Source organism: Orbicella franksi, chromosome 13 (genome assembly GCF_964199315.1).
Source record: "Orbicella franksi chromosome 13, jaOrbFran1.1, whole genome shotgun sequence".
NCBI lineage: Eukaryota > Metazoa > Cnidaria > Anthozoa > Scleractinia > Merulinidae > Orbicella > Orbicella franksi.
In genome coordinates, this window is record NC_138157.1 from 16,244,092 (window position 1) to 16,263,575 (window position 19,484).

General features: G+C 38.8%; 3 protein-coding genes and 1 non-coding gene across 6 annotated transcripts in view; 1 reads left to right on the forward strand and 3 right to left on the reverse strand.

Moving 5' to 3' along the window:
- Positions 1-3,120, reverse strand: part of LOC145465779 (ankyrin repeat and SAM domain-containing protein 6-like) — a 30,121-nt gene extending 27,001 nt beyond the window's left edge. The window contains exon 1 of the mRNA XM_081449535.1: positions 1,279-3,120. Within this exon, the coding sequence (XP_081305661.1) occupies positions 1,279-1,981 (703 nt within the window). The 5' untranslated portion in view covers positions 1,982-3,120. The remainder of the gene's footprint in view (positions 1-1,278) is intronic.
- Positions 3,121-3,223: 103 nt separating this feature from the next.
- Positions 3,224-8,891, reverse strand: LOC145465785 (H/ACA ribonucleoprotein complex subunit 3-like). Its single transcript, XM_081449542.1, has 3 exons — positions 8,776-8,891; positions 8,589-8,631; positions 3,224-3,860 (listed from the first exon to the last, which is right to left on the reverse strand). The coding sequence occupies exons 1-3, from the start codon at positions 8,827-8,829 to the stop codon at positions 3,763-3,765; spliced, it is 195 nt and encodes a 64-aa protein (XP_081305668.1). The 5' UTR covers positions 8,830-8,891; the 3' UTR covers positions 3,224-3,762.
- Positions 8,892-8,981: 90 nt separating this feature from the next.
- Trnak-uuu (transfer RNA lysine (anticodon UUU)) lies at positions 8,982-9,054 on the forward strand. Its single transcript has one exon. It is a non-coding gene; the product is annotated as a tRNA-Lys (tRNA).
- Positions 9,055-10,274: 1,220 nt separating this feature from the next.
- Positions 10,275-19,359, reverse strand: LOC145465780 (syntaxin-16-like). 3 transcript variants are annotated; one of them, XM_081449538.1, is made up of 10 exons: positions 18,498-19,341; positions 18,305-18,393; positions 16,209-16,227; positions 15,680-15,713; positions 15,281-15,387; positions 14,262-14,424; positions 14,073-14,185; positions 13,447-13,590; positions 12,641-12,721; positions 10,275-11,898 (listed from the first exon to the last, which is right to left on the reverse strand). In XM_081449538.1, the coding sequence occupies exons 1-10, from the start codon at positions 18,603-18,605 to the stop codon at positions 11,794-11,796; spliced, it is 963 nt and encodes a 320-aa protein (XP_081305664.1). In that variant the 5' UTR covers positions 18,606-19,341; the 3' UTR covers positions 10,275-11,793. The 3 variants fall into 3 exon arrangements, with proteins under 3 accessions (XP_081305664.1, XP_081305662.1, XP_081305663.1); XM_081449536.1 differs by lacking the exon at positions 10,275-11,898 and having other exon boundaries at positions 11,922-12,721; positions 18,498-19,359; XM_081449537.1 differs by lacking the exon at positions 10,275-11,898 and having other exon boundaries at positions 11,923-12,721; positions 18,519-19,358.
- Between the last annotated feature and the right edge of the window lie 125 nt (positions 19,360-19,484).

The window sequence follows — 19,484 nt, forward strand, 5'->3', positions numbered from 1 at the left end:
AAATTTTTTCAAATCTACAGAAGTACTGTAATAATTGAAATATTTTTTTGGGCGGGTGCTGGGGGTGGGGGCTAGCTGATGAGAATGACTTTCAGGCTTGCACATCACAGTTACTCATGGCTTACTTGGAGGGAAAGCCCCCCAATTTTTTTTTCGCACCTTTCCTAGGAAAGACATTTAACCTGCACAGTACCTCTCGTTACACAGAAGGGAACCAGCAAACTAGCAGGGCTTGGCAACAGAAAGAATCTCATTCCATTTGCTGTGAAAAATTGTGTTCAGAGAACTCGCACACGCTCTCTAGTTTCTGTTTAAATAACAAGCACTCTTTGATTACTTCAGCAAAACAATGCCAGAAAACACCACACTATTGATTTGTATTCATTGACATTGTTACAGCATTCATAATCAATCTATCTTGGCAAGACTGGACACGTACCCTGAGAATTTCTACTTGCAACTACACACCATACCCAGGTTAAAACTCTGCCAAATTGTTTCTTGGAAATAAACCTGGAACACACACACACACTCTTTGAGTAACTAATCCTGTAGTCAGCGGCTAAAAGCTACCCACACATACACACGTCACAAATTGACCTCTGGCATTTTTGGCAGCAAAGTTATTAGATATACAAGTGAATGGCAAACATTTCAATTTAATTGGCTTACACAAAACAATATCATGGCAAAATTCAATCTCCCAGGCATTTTGCCTAAGAAGAACTTCGACTGGAAGAATCAAAGACACTTGCCACCCAACAAGTCTTCAAAGTTATGTAAGCCATTAATTCGCACCCCAGGAGATACATTGAGTGGGTTTTTCCACATAACTTCCTATACATGATACATTTATGATTTGATATATGCTTCAATGCCAACTGAAAACAAAACTCCAGAGTACAAAGTATAGTATTAAAAAACATGATAAATATGTACAGCCTCGATTTGAGATTGATTGTTCATGGTTATCAGAGCATATATACATGGCCACCAATTAACCTTAAATGATTACCCGAGATGGTGTAACAAACAGTCCACATGCAAGACTGACTTCAAACACAGAACAGCCTGAAAAAGTCCCTCACTGGGAGTGATTGGCCATTGTTTGGGGCATAAATAAGCTCAATGAGCCATGCGGTTATTGCTTTTATTTCACTCTCACTTATGCCATGTTTTGTTTGACACAATGCCCATTCACTGAATTACAGCTATGATTACAAAGAATGTTGTGCGGGAACCAAATTAAACGAATTAAAACACTTAAAACGATTTTACCTTTAATTTGCGGTCTCGCAGTAGTTCTTTCATCGAGAAATCCTTGTACTTCGGTCTTTTGCCGAGTAGCAGCAATCTCGAACGCAGTTTGATCGATGTAGTTGAGAGTGTTCGTGTCCGCGCCAAACTCTACCAGAATTTGCACTGCTGTCATGTGGCCATTTAAGGCTGCTAACATCAGCGCCGTCCATCCCGTTTTTTCGTCTCTATAATTAACATCTGCCCCCTTTTCAAGGAACAATTTTAAGGCCGCCTCGTGGCCATGTTGAGCCGCGTTCATTAGCGGAGTATTGAGACATGCTTCTGGACTGCTGTAATCCACCTGCAGAGACTCGATCAAGAGAGCGGCGATCTGTACATGACCGCTCCGAGCCGCACAGTCCAGAGCTGTTGAACGGAGTTCGTTTTTAACCTGTATATCTGCTTTGTGTTGAATTAAAATCCAACAGACCATGAAATGTCCGTAATAAGCGGCCAGCATCAGGGCCGTCCAACCGTAGATTGTTGTAGCGTTCAAACTCGCACCTCGTGACAACAACAAACGCACAACGTTTTCATTGCCGTTTGCTGACGAGGAGTGGAGTGCATTTACTCCCTCTTCGTCAGTCGAATCGACATGGATACCTTTGTCTAAGAGCGCTGAAACCATAGACAAGTTTCCCTGTTCAGCACTCAGTAACAGTCTACTGATTTGGGGATCCATCTTTCGAATAATTGTCTCTCGTGTTTCGAGCCGAAAAGCAGCTGATTGAGCAGTAGTAACGTGAAATCATGACGAACATGTTTCACAACTCCCAGCTTCGCACATAAAGCTCATCTATCAAAGTTCTATCCAGCAGAAAATTGCTTGCAAAACGTAGAACGCATTATCAAAACATTTTGCAGACTATCACTTTCACGTTTCTGTGGCGGACAGTAAAACCACAAGTACTGTAAATCAAATCAAATCGCAACAAAGTGTGTGTACAGAGTCTGCATAGTACGATGACGTCATTGAAGCGGTATTGCTACTAACATCCGTTTCGTCACGCCAATCAACTTCCTGTTCTCGATTGTTCGTCTCGCAATGAAATTCACGGAATTTCGTCCAAAAAAAAACTTAACTGCACTTCTTGAAGATCCCAAACAAGGTCAAATTAATTTTCGTCTTTCTGTTCAAAACAGAAAAATAATTAATTATGTATTTCCTAATAATTGTACCCTAATCATTTCCGTGGAGTTCACAATTACAACCAAAGACGAAACATGCTGAAAGGCATTGTGATTATAACCTTTGAATGAAAAAATAGCATAACCCTTGACTGCAGGGGCTCTACGCAGGAGAGGGATTTCAAATGTAGCAAATGTAAACAACAGTAAATTTAAGATAATTCTATACAACTACCTTATTTGATCCACCTTCAAATTAAGGTGGTTGGAATATAGAATCAAATGGAGTGTGATAAAATTGCTTTTTTTGTTCTGGGCCTTTTGGAGGAAGTGATTGTCTAAGAGACTATCCAGTTGTCTACAAGAAAAAAAAGACACTGCCTGATATTTTAATTTCCCAGGAAAATACAGAAATTATTTGTAAACATTCAAATTTACTTAATTATTATTTATTTTTTATATACCTGTAGCAAAATATGGGATGAATTTCATAGTCTAATAACAATAATTATATTGTAATTATAATTATGTCAATAAATTGGGAAGAGAGGAAAACAGACAACAAAATATGAAAGATTCTGAAAATTAGTCCAGTTTGTAGGAAACTCTGGAATAGACTATCCTAATAATAAATTTCAGTGTCCTTTTACTGCTGTCTTGAAGCAACTTTGATGTGGGCCTGATTAACATGTTTGGTTAACTGACAGGAACAACAAATTCAAACAAGTGTCCAAATAAAGCTTCTTTTAGTCAACACCCAAGGTTAAAGTACATCCACAAGGTAAAGGTATATCCATAAGGTTCTGATGTTTTATTTAACAACAACAAAGGTTGTAGCATCAATTTCTCGGCATAGATTACAGATTTGTTAAGTAAAACAGTCAGTCACACAGGTCTATATTATCATGAAAGTTCCAGTTGAAAGTTTCAGTAGACTGAAGGAATGTAGAATTTCTTAGATCTCCCTGATTTGTGCATCAAACACTTCCTGTTGCACAAAAATCTTGTTATGTATTACAAGAACACTAAAAGTCACCCGACTCACACAACTTGTTCATTGCAGTTGAAAGAGTTATTGCTAAAAATAAACTTCTCTTGCCATCAATACCTTATTCGGTTAGAGATAACAATGACAACAAATATGTTGTGTTGATGATGATAGATCTTCAGATGAACTCATCGCACTGGTCTCATGTCCTAGAATTTTAAAGCAGCGACATCCGCATTGACAACAGAAATGCACAGAAAGTATCTTGGTGAACTGTTTCAGGTAGTTTATACATATATTACAGACTATACATTTCCCATGGATAATAAGATCAAGTTCGTCTCCCATCAATAAACAGGTTTGGGTTGCTGAGTAGGCAAGATACCAAACCTCCTCTTCAGTGTCACTCTGTGCCGTGAGTACTTGTCATCTGGAGAAAAGCGAGCTAGAAAAAGAGGACATTATGTCAGCATCTAGCATATTACTAAGAAAATAAACAGACAAACAAAATTTGGGGAAAGCTCACCACATTTTCTGGAATCAAAATTCAAATACCATAAATACTGTATATCAAATTTAGGATTTCTGGATATGGCAAAGGGTAAATGTTAGAGAGGCGAAGGCACATTTCTCCAAATCCTGACCAGATGGCCAATCATATTCATTTTTGTCAAACAGTCAAACATGTAATTTCTGATGATTTAGGGAGAAATTAGTCAGAAATTACCAGTATTTTTCTGATGACAAAATGGAGAGGCTCGTGGGGTGTCATGGGATTTTTAGGGACTATTTAGGTTTTTGGTGAGAGATTTATGTCATTCTAGGTTAGTCAGTCTTTGTGTTCATCCACTTTTTTTAAAGCAAGCTTTAAAGCTTTAAAGATTTAAAGATTTAAAGTCTATTTTTTGCCTGACGTATTTCATGAAAAATTGTTTCAGATTTCATGAGTTTGCCCATGTTAACCATAGAATGAACCCATTGATTCTGGCGGTAACAGCTCACAAAGTAAACTACCATGAATGGCTGTGCAAGTGCATGGTTATTACAACACGAAATAACCAACTATCAGGATCGCGTGCCAGCCGCTGATCGCGTGCCAGATGCTAATCATCGAAAGAAACCCAAATCGAAGGAATTCGTGACATGCAAGTTTTGTGGAAACAAACACGAAAAACGCCGCGACAAATGTCCAGCATTCGGAAAAAGATGTTTGAGTTGCAAAAAGATGAACCACTTCACAACCCAGTGTCGACTCAACACAAAAGTCAACGTTGTGGAAACAGACGAAGATGAAGATGATGAATACTGCTTGACTCTGGAGTCAGAGATTCAAAGCGAAGTGATTAATTCGTCCAGCGACCGGAAACACGCAAAGAAGTTATTTGCGACCCTTTACGTAGACAAATCAGCAATCAAGTTCCAACTTGACAGCGGCGCGACTTGCAACTTGGTGCCCGCCAATCTCCTTCGCGACAAAAGCAAACTAAAGGCCACACGAAAGGTCTTGACGATGTACAACAAAACAACCGTGACACCGCTGGGACAGTGCACACTAGAAGTCCATAACCCAAAGAATCACAAGATGTATCAAGTTGATTTTGTCGTTGTGGATGGAAACAGATGCATGCCCATACTTGGAAGTCCTACAATTCAAGAGATGGACTTAATTAAGGTACAGCAACACAACATTCTATCCGTTGAAGCAAATCCTGTTACGCAAGAAGTGCTATTGAAGGATTATCCTGATGTCTTCCAAGGTACTGGGAAGTTAGAAGGCCAGTACAACCTTGAAGTTAGAGAAGATGTTCAGCCAGTCGTACACCCTCCTCGACGAGTGCCGGTAGCACTTAAGGAGAAGCTGAAACAAGAATTAGAGAAACTTCAGCGCCTGGGTGTAATCAAGAAAGTGACTGAACCAACACCTTGGGTTTCAAGCCTAGTTACAGCTCGGAAGCCCAATGGACAGCTCCGAGTATGCCTGGATCCTAAGGATCTGAATGAAGCATTAAAGAGAAGCCACTACCCAACGCCCACTATAGATGAAATACTGCCAGAGCTTGGAAGAGCAAAAGTGTTCTCAACCGTCGATGTTAAAAATGGGTTTTGGCATGTGGAGCTGACGGATGAAAGTTCAATGTTAACAACGTTTAACTCGCCCTTCGGAAGATTCCGATGGTGTCGTCTGCCATTCGGCGTAAGCCCAGCCCCAGAAGAATTCCAGCGGAGGCTCAACAACGCCTTGGAGAACCTGAAAGGTGTACTCCCGATACATGACGACATTTTGATCTATGGAGAGGGCACAACTGAAGAAGAAGCCTTGCAAGACCATGATAGAAACCTCCTACAGCTTATGCAGAGGTGCAAGGAAAAGAACATTAAGTTAAACAAAGAGAAAGTCAAGCTGAGGTCCAAAGAAGTACCGTTCATGGGTCACGTGATCACATCCGAAGGTCTCAAGGCAGACCCGGAAAAGATTAGAGCAGTTCAAGAGATGCCAATACCAACCGATGTAGCCGGCGTCCGAAGATTCATCGGCTTTACAAATTACCTTAGCAAATTTCTGCCACGTTTAAGCGATGTTTGCGCGCCACTCCGCCAGCTCACTGTGCAAAATACGGAATGGTTTTGGCCTGACATACATGACAGAGCTGTCAGCCAGGTGAAATCTCTTGTTACTCAAGCCCCAGTTCTTCAGTATTTTGACTCCACCAAGGGTGTGACCCTCCAATGTGATGCTTCAGACAAGGGCCTGGGAGCAATCATCATGCAGAATGATCAGCCTATTGCCTACGCCAGCCGTGCACTGACAGACGCAGAGACGCGCTATGCCCAAATTGAGAAGGAGTTGTTGGCAGTTGTCTACGGCTTGGAGAAGTTCCATACCTACACGTATGGCAGATGTGTAGCAGTACAGTCTGATCACAAGCCCTTAGAAATGATCTTCAAGAAGTCACTACACAAAGCTCCTAAGCGACTTCAGCGTATGCTCATGCGAACACAATTGTATGACATCAAGTTGAATTACCGTCGAGGAAGCACCATGTATTTGGCTGATACCTTAAGCCGCACGTTCCTTCCCTATGATGTAGTACAGAAGACTGCTGAAGAATTCGAGAGCGTCAACATGGTGGAACACATAAGAGTGAAACCTGCTACCCTACACGAAATCAGAGCTCACACAGAGCAAGATGAAGTTCTCCAAGAGTTGATGAAGGTCATTAAGGCAGGTTGGCCCGAAACCAAGCAGGAAGTCCCTCACCAGTTAACGCCCTTCTTTGGCATACGAGATGAGCTCAGTATGCAAGATGGAATTGTTCTCTGAGGTGAGCGAGTGGTAATTCCCAAGTCTCTTCAGCGCCAGATGGTGAACTGAGTTCATTATGCACACACTGGAACTGCCAGCAGTCTGTCTCGAGCCAGAGAGTGCATTTATTGGCCAGGGATGAGCACCGATGTGAAGCACTTCATTGAAAAGTGTGACGTCTGCTGTGCGTTTGACAAACGACAGTCTAAGGAAACGTTTATCCCTCATGAATCACCAGACCTTCCCTGGGAGAAAGTTGGAGTAGACCTGTTCAACTTCAATGGCCGAGATTACCTAATCACTGTTGATTACTACTCCTCGTTCTGGGAGATTGATGTACTGGAGAACACAAGATCTGGTACGGTGATTCGCAAGCTCAAGTCTCAATTTGCCAGACACGGTATACCAGAAACGTGTATGTCGGACAATGGTTCACAGTTCAGTTCCGACAAGTTCCGAGAGTTCAGCCGTCAGTGGAACTTCAAGCACAACACAAGTTCCCCGAAATATCCTCAGAGCAATGGGAAAGTGGAGGCAGCAGTGAAGTCAGCGAAAACTATTTTGAAGAAGTCACGAAAGGCAAGAACTGACCCTTATCTCGCGCTCCTTGAGTATAGAAACACGCCAACGCAAGGCATGGATACCAGCCCCGTAATGCGACTCATGAGTAGACGAACGCGAACTCAATTGCCTACAATGCCTAAACTTCTGAAACCAACAGTGGACGAAAACGTCTATCAGAAGATCATGGCAAACAAAGATAAACAAGCCGCAAACTACAATAAAGGAGCCAAGGATTTACCAGAACTACAGAAAGGAGACATAGTCAGATTCATTCCTCCTGGAAGCACAACTAAAGAAGCTGTGAAAGCAAGAGTAGGCAAGCAAGTCGGGATACGGTCATATGAAGTCATCACAGAAGATGGAGCCCAATACCGCCGCAATCGGAAGCACTTGCGAAAGACAAAGGAGGATGACATACTAATCAAAACACGAGGTCTCCATGCACATACAACACCGGCGTTGCCCATGACTCCAGCTCCCAGAGAGCCAGCTGTGGCCACCCCTATCAAGCCATCACCTGACCCCACTGGTCACACAACCCGCTCTGAAAGGACCGTGACTCCACATCCCAAAGAGCCAGCCGTAGCCACGCCTATTGAGCCATTCTCACAGGCCACAGGTTACAAAACACGCTCAGGAAGGGCTGTTAAACCGCCCTCGTACTTACAGGACTTTGTCACCGGACATTGATTGAACATTGTTTAAACATTGATTGACTTTGATAGAACATTGATCTTTGATTCTGACAATAGCTGATTAGTTTCTAACACTTTAATCGATCGATCTAGATTTTTCTTTACTTTTCTTTTTTTTATAAGAGAAAGGATGTGACAATAGGTATTGTTCTATAGCCTCGACACCAGGTCGAGTGATGTGTCAAAAGAGAAGCTTTCCTCAATAGCTATAATAAAAGTTATCAGTTGGCTTTAAAATGGCGTTCGACTGCTTTGATACGAACGACTCGAAACAAGAATCTCAACAGACTCAATTCAAACTATTTGTTTGCTCAGGAAACCATAGCGCATGATAGTAAATAGTTTATGGTCAAAATCCATCTGCCATAAGCTCCCAAGCACTGTTTGACCTGTGAGCATAGCATTTAGATCAGCTTATGAACCAGTGAAGAAAAGATGTTCCAAACATTTCAATGCATGTAAGCCTTATAAACTTACAAGTAAGCATAAGCCCATATTATTACGAGTGACAACATGTTTGATCCTAGGAAAAAAGTTTAGCATTTGCAGGGCCCCCCGTATTTCAAATTTTGATCTAAAGATTTGACCAACAAAAGAATCACAACAGTACCTGGATGAGCAGACTTTGTTGGTTCGCCTAAAGGATCAGTTTTCTGCAAAACCGAGAGAAAATGTACGCTAAAATTAATGGAGGATCCTTCTTGCACGTGGGATCAGAGAAAAACTGAAAACGATATTGAAAACAACAGCAAGTCCTTCACAACCAAACCTAAACGTTAATTTGATTCTTAGCTTACCTTCAGCGTGTAAATACGCTTTCCTTCGTTGTTTAGGTAGTACATAAGGTGCATTTTCGCGAAAAGGAGCAACTATGGACACACACAATCTGATCGAATCGCAAAAGCAACTCGAACGTCTCCCATCATAACGAGGCAAGTTACCAATTGTTTTTTTGCTAAACGTTCAAATAAATATTAATAAAATACCGTGTCAAACTAGGTGAGCCCGGTTAGCTCAGTCGGTAGAGCATCAGACTTTTAATCTGAGGGTCATGGGTTCAAGTCCCATATCGGGCGCGCGCTCCTTTTTTTTTCTAATGAATTTTCTTTCTTTTCAAAGCAGCTTCTAATAAAAGATAATAGATTAATAAAATTATACGATACAAGCAATATTTCAATTTCACTTGCATTTTTTTGTCACCCACCCAAAACACAAAGCTTGACCCACGGTGCAAACCACTCCACTGTCAGTAAGTAATGAACGAAGAACAGTATCACTCTGTTTTATTTTTGGGGGGAATTATTATTCACAACGGATGCCAGCATTTTTCAGTACTTCAGTGCTACCAATATTTTTCACTTGATGCCGTAATAATGGCCTCAAACCTAGTTCACTTTCGTGACACAAAGGGTTACCATGGCAACAGCATATGAGATCAAAACAATCTTAATTTTGTCAAAAATGAGTCCAAAAGTTGAATCTTGACATACTAATCACAATTCATTGATAAAATACGAGGAGTCACCAAACTTATAAGTAAAAAAGAACTCAAAACTAAAATTAGGTGTTGTCTCTACAGGGCACACTGTTGCCATAGTATCTTTTGATGTCAAGAAAATGATCATATCTTGTATGCGAATGTTTGGGCATTTGTTTGATGTATTTATTGTAGCATCAACTGAAAACGAAAAGTACCGAGTATTAATCTTTCAAAGTAGAATTGTTAAAAAAATGCCTTGATCTGTTGGCAGCCACCTTAATTGAATGATCAGCCCAGTGGATGCAAAACATGAAGACACAAGGAGTCTTGAGGTTTTAGGAATAGTGATATAACTGATTCCATGCTGCAAAGTTTTATACAGGAAAGCCCTGCCTCAAGGTGCAACCACTTACCCTATTGTAAACCATTTAGACAGAAAGGTATCCCTTTCATATATCTTTTATTGAAAAAACGTACCCCTTTCACACAGCCTCCAAAGAACATTGCGTCCCTTTTGTAACGCCTTGGAATGAAGTTAATAAACAATATTACCAGAGAACATCAAGCATAAACAGAAGAGATGTTAACCAAAAAAACAAGTATTTTATATTCAGTTCATGTTCACGTTGGACTTAAATGGCAGATTTGCCTCCCTTTTGCATACTTCAACTTGTGAAGTCCCTACCCTTTTATATAGATGAAACCTGAAAACGGTACCCCTTATAGGAGGAGCATCCCCGTATAGGCCAATAAAGGGAGTACCCCCCCCCCCTCCCGAAATGCTTTGAAATGAATTTACTCACAAGATCAGAACTGTAGAGTAGAAAATTATCTTTATTAAACCATTCTATGCATGGTGATTACCTTAAGAATGTAGTGATGCATGCCACAGAGAGTGAGAAGGTGTTTTTGTAGGAATTCCCTTTTCTATTGCTAGTTTTCACTGTCACACCATCAAAAGTAAAAATCGCAACCATTCAATAAATGAAGTCAAGAATCTGGGAAATGATAGATGATTGATATGTAAACAACCTCACCAAGGTTAAGGCCCATGTGGTTTTTCATTCGCATGTTATTCAGAAAAGTGTTGCACCCAAATTTATAGAGCTTTGTATTGAGACACCATGTTGGTGTAACAGAAACATGTGTCACTCAGTTAGCTTCAGTTTTGCTATTGCAACAAATTGTTGAATTACTCTAGGGCTCCAGCACATTGAAAGTAATAATTATTTTTGTGCAAGAACTGTTCAGTTAGCAAAAACTTGGCTATAACTCATCTCCTATGTGAGTGTCTTCTCAGGCCACCATTTTAATGTCACACAACGCATTTAATTAACTTGAAAATTCAGACGTCCTCTATAAAAAAATGAGAAATCCTGGTGTAAAAGGGCAAGTTCTTAGAGGGTCTTACATCTAATGAAACTAGATCTTCAGAAGGATTGGTAATTTTTAATTTTGGAAAATGACGACGTCACATGAAAACCGGCAATAGGTGACCTAAAAATGTACTTTGTGTAACAGGTAACATCGTGCAGTTCTGGAGAATATCCATAATCCATATGTCCCTTTGACAGCCATTCATTCCAAGGGAGTGGGGTGGTCTCAAACTTCCTATTAACTGAAATTTTCAGTGAATGGGGCTTCAAACAGAAAAAATTTCTGTGGGGATGGGGGATGGATTTTTCCAGAACAACACATTCTTTAAGTGTCATGCATTGTATGAGTTTTTTGCTCATTCCTACTGACTTCTACATTCTTAAAGGACCCTAGTCAGCTTCCGCCATTTTTGATGCCATCAAAACTATCGATACAATGGTGAAGAGAAAGTACGTTTTAAAAACTACCTTTCGTAGTTTCACAGTGATTTCCTTCATTTCAACATGCTCAGAACAAAAAATAATAGCCAAACTCTTGCGAGTAAACAAAAACAAAGATGTGGTTGACTAGGGCCCTTTAGTCCAACTCCTTCCTTGCATCTGCAATATATAACATTTATATTTTACTCAATGGGTTTTTAGAGTTAACAACTAGTTTTGCCCTTTGGATTTGGGAAATTTACCATTGAAATGGCACAGAAAGCTTAATTGTATGATTTTCGACAACGGAACACAGAAAGTTTACCTTTCTTTATCCCCAACCCAGATGATAAATTCTTACTATAATTTCATTTTGAAAAGAAGAACAGTATTGGAAATATTACGTTCTAAAATAACTTTGAAAGATAAAAAGACTTAGTTTTAAATTTCACGAACCATTTCTTTTGTATCAAATGTACAAATTAATATGAAAAAACCTACAGATGATCACACCAATGACAAATACACTTACATAATCATCATTTTGCTTTTGTTATTACAAGAGCTAACAGCATAATAATTACAACAATAGCTAATAAGATTATACATAACATCTTTCGAGAGGCTTTTTGATGCTTCTCACCCTAAAGTAAAGGAAAGAAAGGAAAAACACTTTTAAATTGCCAGGTATGATCATTGATAATATTGACAGTCCCTTCCCCTTAAAAGTCAATTGCCTTATGTGAAAAGTATCATTCCAACTTTAAACAGGTATCTCAATGGGTAAAATGTGCAAAACACAAAGTAGTAATCAACAACAACTATAAATACAAACTGTTCAATGGACAGAATTTAGGAATGATTCTACTGAATAACTCATTGTGATCAAATGTCAAGGTTGGTTACACAAATAAGAACCACATCAAGCAAAAGGAATGGTACAAAACATGCCCCTCTCAAATTTCCTTCCTGTACCACCTTCTGGAACCAATCCATCTGAGGCCAAACAATTACTAAATTTTTTTTTCTTTGGGCAAGTTTTTCAGCATAAATTAAATTCCCCTTTTCCAGTAATAGCACGGACCTTACAAGACATTTCTCTTGTGATGGCCAATTTTGGGTTTCTGATTGAGGGTCTAAAAGTGGAGGCCCTAGTTCTGATCAACCCAAATCATAGAGATGTTGTTGTTCAATGTTACACTTAGTACTTGTAATGTGGCATGTCTTTTGTTTCATATACAGTATACACCAAAACAAAACAAAATGCCATATTGTACCAGGGATAAAAATGACTACATCAGAGATATTCTTTAAAAGGGCCCAGGGCCAGAGATACCTAACATTTCTTGATTCGTTAATTCCTGGCATATCATAAATGTTACTGACCTTTCTGAGTTGCTCCAAGCCCTCCTCGACTTTAACTGCTGCTTGTTCTACATTGTAATCTATTCTATCCAATATTGAACCCTGTGGAGACAAGCAATGTTATCATGTTCTGTTCATCGTCATAAGCTAACTAGGAAAGAATGTGTGGTTCCAGAAAGTATCCATACTCCCCCCAGAGAAGGGATTGGAATTTCCTGGGGAGTGGGGGGTTCTACGAGACAAAAAAAATTAAATAAATGTATGAAGCTTAACTGGAATTTCCAGAGGGGTGGGGAAGTATTAGAAAAAATCCCTTCCGTGGGGAAGGTATGGATATTTTCTGGAAGTACACAATACACTTCACACAGCTTGCCATTGTTGAGGGTAGTTTACCAAGAGTACTTTCCTTTACATGTTGCAATTTCACTTATGACTGCAGTACACTGATTTATTTTGGGCATTGTCTCTTTATTGAAAAGCTACAGTAACTGCTATATCAGATGGTTTTTTAAAAAAGTACATTACTCTACTGCAAGGAACCTGAGAGACTTCTAAGATTAGAGCTGAGAAATTTTACACCAAATTTAACATGGCACTACAAATATGTGTTACGTTTATTTTGTTCAAACTGTTGAATTGTCTGTGTAACTAAAATATGAACAACTTCAAATTCAGTTTTCTCTCGCAGACAGCTTGAGTCTAAATCAGTTCTTCTTAACTGTATATTACTATACTATGAAGCGTTTTTGGTAACTTCATTTATTTTTGCCATTATTGCTGCATTGTTCAGCGGAAACCATCTTTAGTTAATATTAACTTGGACTAACCTGTTCTACAATCATGGTAGCAAGGTCCCTGAAAATTTCATTAAGTTCTGATATTGATTGCACTATGGACTGGATTTCCTTTTCTCTTTGCTCTATTATAGCCGTGTTCTCTTCAGCGAGTCTCATCTGGTCAGAAGTAAAGCCCTGTGTACAGAAGATAAGATGTAAGCTGGAATCCTGATATTTGGAACTCTGAAATTTTTGAACCCCTAGATACTTTGAAAAGTGGGGATTCCACTGTATCATAGAGCGACAATGACGATGATGATGACTATTATTAAAATACAGTAAACTTTCAAGCCTCTTGCATGTGGGGCCAAAGAAAAATTAATAGAAATACAACAACTTTGTTGGCCAATGTATTGGCAGTATATTGGAAGTACCGGTACTTCCGGTGACATAATGATGCCTACATGTTGGTAGTGTGCCAGTTAATTTCTTAATTAGGCAATAATGTTAACCACATGCAAATTTGCCCTGGAGTGGATGTTTAATCGTTGACATGAAAAAGGTACCATAAGTGCGTACTAATGTAATCTTTTCTCTTACCAACTTCCCACAAAGAGCAACACCATCCTTACAAAGAACCAAACCTGCATGTTAATTGTACAATCATGTTAACTTACTCTGTCGTAAAGTTCGTCATCCTCAACCACATCTTCATTCATAAGTGCACTGCTAGTAGCTGGTAGGCCTGTGTCAAAATATTGCCTTTCCCTTTCTTCGCGGTTCTTTAATCCTAGGAAATGAAAATTATCATTAATTCCAACATTTTTAAAACATTTTGATTGACCTTTCTCATTCACCAAGCTTACTTTTCAAATATGATGACTGTCCTTTTCTGAAGTTTGTGGATAAATCTTGTAGACTGACAGCTAAAGATGACATGACATTTCTTAGAAGCCGTTGTTCTTGTTTTGAAGCATTTCTACTTTGTCTTCCTATTCTTTGAATGGAGCCTTGACATTGATGAAACATCTAAATACAAAGAAATTTGATCAGCTTTTAATTAAATTTTCCCCTAACAAAGTCGAGGGTAAAGTGACTTTTAATATTTAGTGCTTTTTTTTCACTTTTGTCTCTATAGCTAAGTGTGTATGCATAGATCTTCATGTAATACCATGTATGTTTTAGAACAGAAATTGGGGTAGCTAATAGGTCTGAGTCAGGCTAAGAGGCTCATAATATCACAGCTTTCACCCGTTGCTATAGCATTAAGCAGATAGTGAAGGAGTTTCTAAACTCGATGGGTTGCTGGTCCTTTGCAGGATTACCCCAAGCATTAATAAAAGTTTCCAGGTACCCATTTTTACCTACAAGGTAATTAAGACATTGATTTTCTTACATTGTATTCCCCTGCACATCATATTTTCAACTCTTTTCTTGGTGTCTGGAAATGCAATCATGTGTTCAAAAATGTCTCTGATGTGTGGTGCATATCACATGAAGCAACCAGGAAAGTGATACTATTCTCATTGCAAGTATTACACAGGAGTTTCATTAAGGGCCTGGGCAAATTGACCGGCTGTGAGGATGATTTTGCCCACCTGGCTTGACCATCTAGAGGAAAGTTTTTCTCATAATGAAGTTCAGTTCAAAACGTTTTGCCTGCCTTTGAAAACCAGTTGCCCTCCAGCTGAAAATGTTAATGAAGCTCCTGACTGCAGTACATATATGTCGTGTTGCCCTACAGTTTGCTAGAACCTGTTCATGTATCTATTCAGTACCGCTGGGTGGAAACCTTTGCAAGAGAAAAATGTCTCTTGTATTCAAGTGTGAAATATTATCCATTTATAGAAAGACATCCCATTTAATATTTAAAGTGTTTGTCAACCTGTGTTATTTCCTTTGTTGTTATTTCTATTGTCTGTTCTTCATCCACACTGTCATCAAGGGTTGGTCGGTTCAGATGACGGTCATGGAGAGTAGACAGCTCTTGCACTAGAAAAAATAAAATAGATCATACCTAAATCTCTTCTGACTTACAACATTAATGCCAATTTACAGGTTATCCCTCTGAAGTATTTTGTGTTAGGTTTCCCAAACATTTCAAGAGAGTGCATTTCTGGTCCTGGGTGAAGATTACAAGGTTCTGCCCACAGTGTAACCCAATGACCCCAGACAGGTCACATAATCCAAGGCAGACCTAACCAGCAGGCCACTGTGCTCCCCATACATTATTATATAATAGTACATACACTGTATAAAAAAGAAAAAAAAACTTAACACTTACTTCTTTGCTTTATTCTTGTAATTTCATACTGAATCTGTAAAAATAAAGATAATTGAAATAATACTTCAGTTCTATTTAATAACAGAGGAAAGACAAGCATTGCATTGTCTGTTATGGTAGAAAGTGATAGAAACAATTTTTCTCAGTAAGTATTACAATGTGTCCATTCACACTGTTCTGTTTCTCCAACATAAAAGAATGTTTGGTCAAGTAAACTTATCCTCTGTCATTTCAGTGAAACTTTGTGCATGGTCTAGATAATATCCAAGCACATAATAAAATTAGTCTTACGTATTTTTTTAAATTTTTTTTAAAATTTGGTTACACCAAATGATATCTCTGACTGATGTATTCATCAAAGTGACTATTACTTCCAGCTCTGCATTTAACATAATGACTGCCATGTCTATACATGTACTTCAAACAACAATATTAATTAATAGGTTACATGGAAAGAGGCTAATTTGCAGAAAGTTGTATCATACAGCAATTTGCAAAATTAAAAATAAAGCAAATGAAAAAAACATACCTCCTCCAAAACGTCAACCCTTAAGCGTGAATGAAAAAGAAAGGAATTACTAACAGACAAGTAATCCTGATTTCTCAAACCCTTAATAATCTGATTACTTAAAGCCTTTTTATACATATCTTTTTTTACCCTCAAGTTATGCAACCTCCCTATTTTGCTGCACCAATTTCTGTTTCCCCAGTTGGATCAGATAATTGGTATTCCACTGTACAATGCAAGCCAACACAGTCATGTTCACTGTAATAATACTGATCAAATGAAAGCAGTTATTTATATAAAACAACTGCATCAAGTTGTGTGAATGATAGATGCATGAGATGTCCACAGGTCTACACTGCAACCAACCAGTCCCTATACAGTAAATCACTCCTGAGGCTAGCAATCCTGGCAACCCAGCCATGACTCACTGAAGACATGATGATGTGCTTTAAGCATGCACCAACAATGGATACCCACAAAAAATACCAGACTGTATCTCTTTGTTGTTTATGTAGTTAAATTGCAATTATAATAACTGAGTTTAATTTGTGTAATTTCAGTTACCACGACACTATGTCCATTATCAGCAGCACCCATTATTAATGCTCACAGCAAGCTTAAATTAATAACCTCCTCACCTTCCCTGGCTTTGAAAAATATAAAATTCTCCCAGGGTATATTTCAAACCTTGGCCTGCTTGAACTGGTATTGATTTGATTCTGGCAGTTTATCTGAACCTGGGCCGGGTTGTTCAAAAGCTGGTTAACGCTAACCCAGGTTTAAAAGTTAACTGAAACATATACATTTTTCTTTTATAAAAATGTTTTTCACTGCTTATGTTTTGTGTAGTTTGAGATTATTCAAACTCAAAACTCAAAGGCAAACAATATAAACAGAAAACCTCACTGAAAAGTTAAAAAACTGACATCAAAATTCTCGCTAATCCTGGGTTAGCTTAATCGGGCTTTGAACAACCTGGTCCTGATGTTTATTAGCCAGGGTTTTTATCCATTAATTTATTGTTGACAGCCACATATCTTTCCCTTCAACTTACAGCTTATTACATCTTGAACAAATGCTTGAGGGCCTTATTTACAACTCCACCTTGGGGACACAGCATTTATTCATTTCAAGACCCAAGCACATAAATATTCAAGAGAAATAATACAATTCCTGACTTTTTCCAAGCAAATAGCAACTTTGCTATTCTCGATTGGAAAAAACTATCAGACAGACTGGTTTTATGTTGTGTTATGCTTTTACTTTCCTTCCAAGTTACCCAAAGTTGTCCTGTGTGCTTGCCGATATGTATTCGTTCTAACCTATTAACTAGTGCGCTAATATACCTAGAACTAAATAGTCTCTATCTTTTTTCTTCCAGGTATTTGAGGGTAATCATACGGTTGTCCAATTAAAACATTTCACTTAGAACGTTTTACAATTGGACAACTGCAATAGGCCATGTTTGTATTCTCGGTATTGGACTGGAACTAGCTGTAGCATAGACCTGCGGCTTACGCGATATTCCCAGTCAAACACTAAGAATACAAACATGACCTATTGCATACCTGTGTCGCTTGTGCATTGATTATGCCCTCTATATTTTCTTGTAAGTTGGTTCTGTTTTTCTGTTTCTACTCTGATTCAGAAAGTTCAGTGAATAAAATATATCACTGGCATTTTGACGGAAGAAACTGTCACACAGACTTCGCAACGAACCCAATTTCATTAACTTTTGTTACTAATATGATTAATTAACAACAGAACATAATCATGCTTGAAGTGTCAAATCTTCCCAAATTACTTCCACAATTTTTCCCTGCCTGGACTACAGTCCATATAACTCCGTTTCTACTAAATATGAAGAACAGTATGACAAATACACCAAGTTAACTTTTTGTGGGCAAGAGCAGTTTGACATCAAGTGAGAAAATGGTGTATTTCTTATGAAATATTTAATTTGCAACTGTACATGTATATGCAAAGTTCAGTTTACGAGACAAATTTTCACAGAAATCATAATCAAAGATATGCAATAAAATCCTTCGGCACTAATATTTGTATGATACGCGAGAGAAATACCTTTCAGTATTTAAACAAAACGAAAATATACCCACCATTGTGGAGGTAACGAACCAAGTCCCCCTGCTTGTACTCCAAGCTCTAGATCACTCGTTCTTCTAACAAGGGCAACTGTATCATCGTCCTGTTCAACCAAACAAAATATCTGTCAAAAACTGTCGTTCGTCTAGTATTATCGCGAGTCATTACACTGAATAACACGGTGTATGGTGCATGTTTTCACAGTACCCCAGGACTATCACTACGTACACCGGAGTCACCCAGCGAATACGCCTTGAAACGACTAATTTCAGTGCGAAGATTGATGTAAATCTCCGTTAGATTCCTAGTAGCCATCGGTTCGCCAACGTTCCATCGACTTCCTGATTCACGAGTGTCTAGGTTACTTGAGGAGAGCCTGAAAGATTCCTTTAGTAGATGACAAGCGAAGAGTTCACAGATCCGCCATTGTCCGCACAGCTGCAATATTCGTCCGTGGGAGGCTGGGCAGAGTACATCCTCATTCCTTCACGACGATTTCCGAAGATTACCGATAAAGAGTTCGTAATAGATCGGAAACACTCGTTCCGAAAGAAGAATATTGTTTGATTTGGGTTGTAGAAGTGTGCTAAAATGAACCAAACTTACAATATCGTTCCAAAAGTTGCCTGGTCGGATGCGATATTGAAGGTGATTACTCCTGAATTGCAGAAACAAGTCGTAATGTGATCGTCTGACAAGTTTTGTCATGATCACGCTACACTTCTAACACTTTGAACTCGGATTAGAAACCCGATTAGAAAGAGCTTTGACTGTTGAGTTCCCATTGTCGTAATCACCTTAATAACATGTCTTGCCTAAACTGGCCTCTTATTTGATAGGTATACAAATTATAACCCGTTCTCTTAAGGGAAAACCAAAATTTTCAAATCAATACGTGTCCTATTGTCTCCAATTTGGTACCAGTCACTTTAACACCAGCCGAGTTATCAGCTCGTAAGCAGGTCTGTAAACGAAACTGCTGGTGTATGTGTTGACCTGTGTTCATGAAAAGTTTGCAAGCGTAAACTTTTAAGTAAGCTTATATAACTATTGCTGTTTGTGCTCATTTCTGCAAAGAGAAAAAAAAAAAACATTCCTGACGGGAATACACATGTCTCGATTTTGTCAGGTTTTGAACCGATGTTTAAATAGCGGTAGGTTTTGGCAACAATTTCTAGCGGATGATTAAATTTG

Excerpts from the sequence above, each read along its gene's own strand:
- LOC145465780 (XM_081449536.1), bottom strand. The coding sequence starts at position 18,605 with ATGGCTACTAGGAATCTAACGGAGATTTACATCAATCTTCGCACTGAA. Across the intron at positions 14,425-15,280 it reads CAACAAAGGAAATAACACAG|ATGTTTCATCAATGTCAAGG; the intron begins GTTGACAAACAC and ends CTTTGTATTTAG. Across the intron at positions 14,186-14,261 it reads ACAGTCATCATATTTGAAAA|GATTAAAGAACCGCGAAGAA; the intron begins GTAAGCTTGGTG and ends TTCATTTCCTAG.
- LOC145465785 (XM_081449542.1), bottom strand. The coding sequence starts at position 8,829 with ATGCACCTTATGTACTACCTAAACAACGAAGGAAAGCGTATTTACACG. Across the intron at positions 8,632-8,775 it reads AGCGTATTTACACGCTGAAG|AAAACTGATCCTTTAGGCGA; the intron begins GTAAGCTAAGAA and ends TCGGTTTTGCAG. Across the intron at positions 3,861-8,588 it reads AACAAAGTCTGCTCATCCAG|CTCGCTTTTCTCCAGATGAC; the intron begins GTACTGTTGTGA and ends CTCTTTTTCTAG.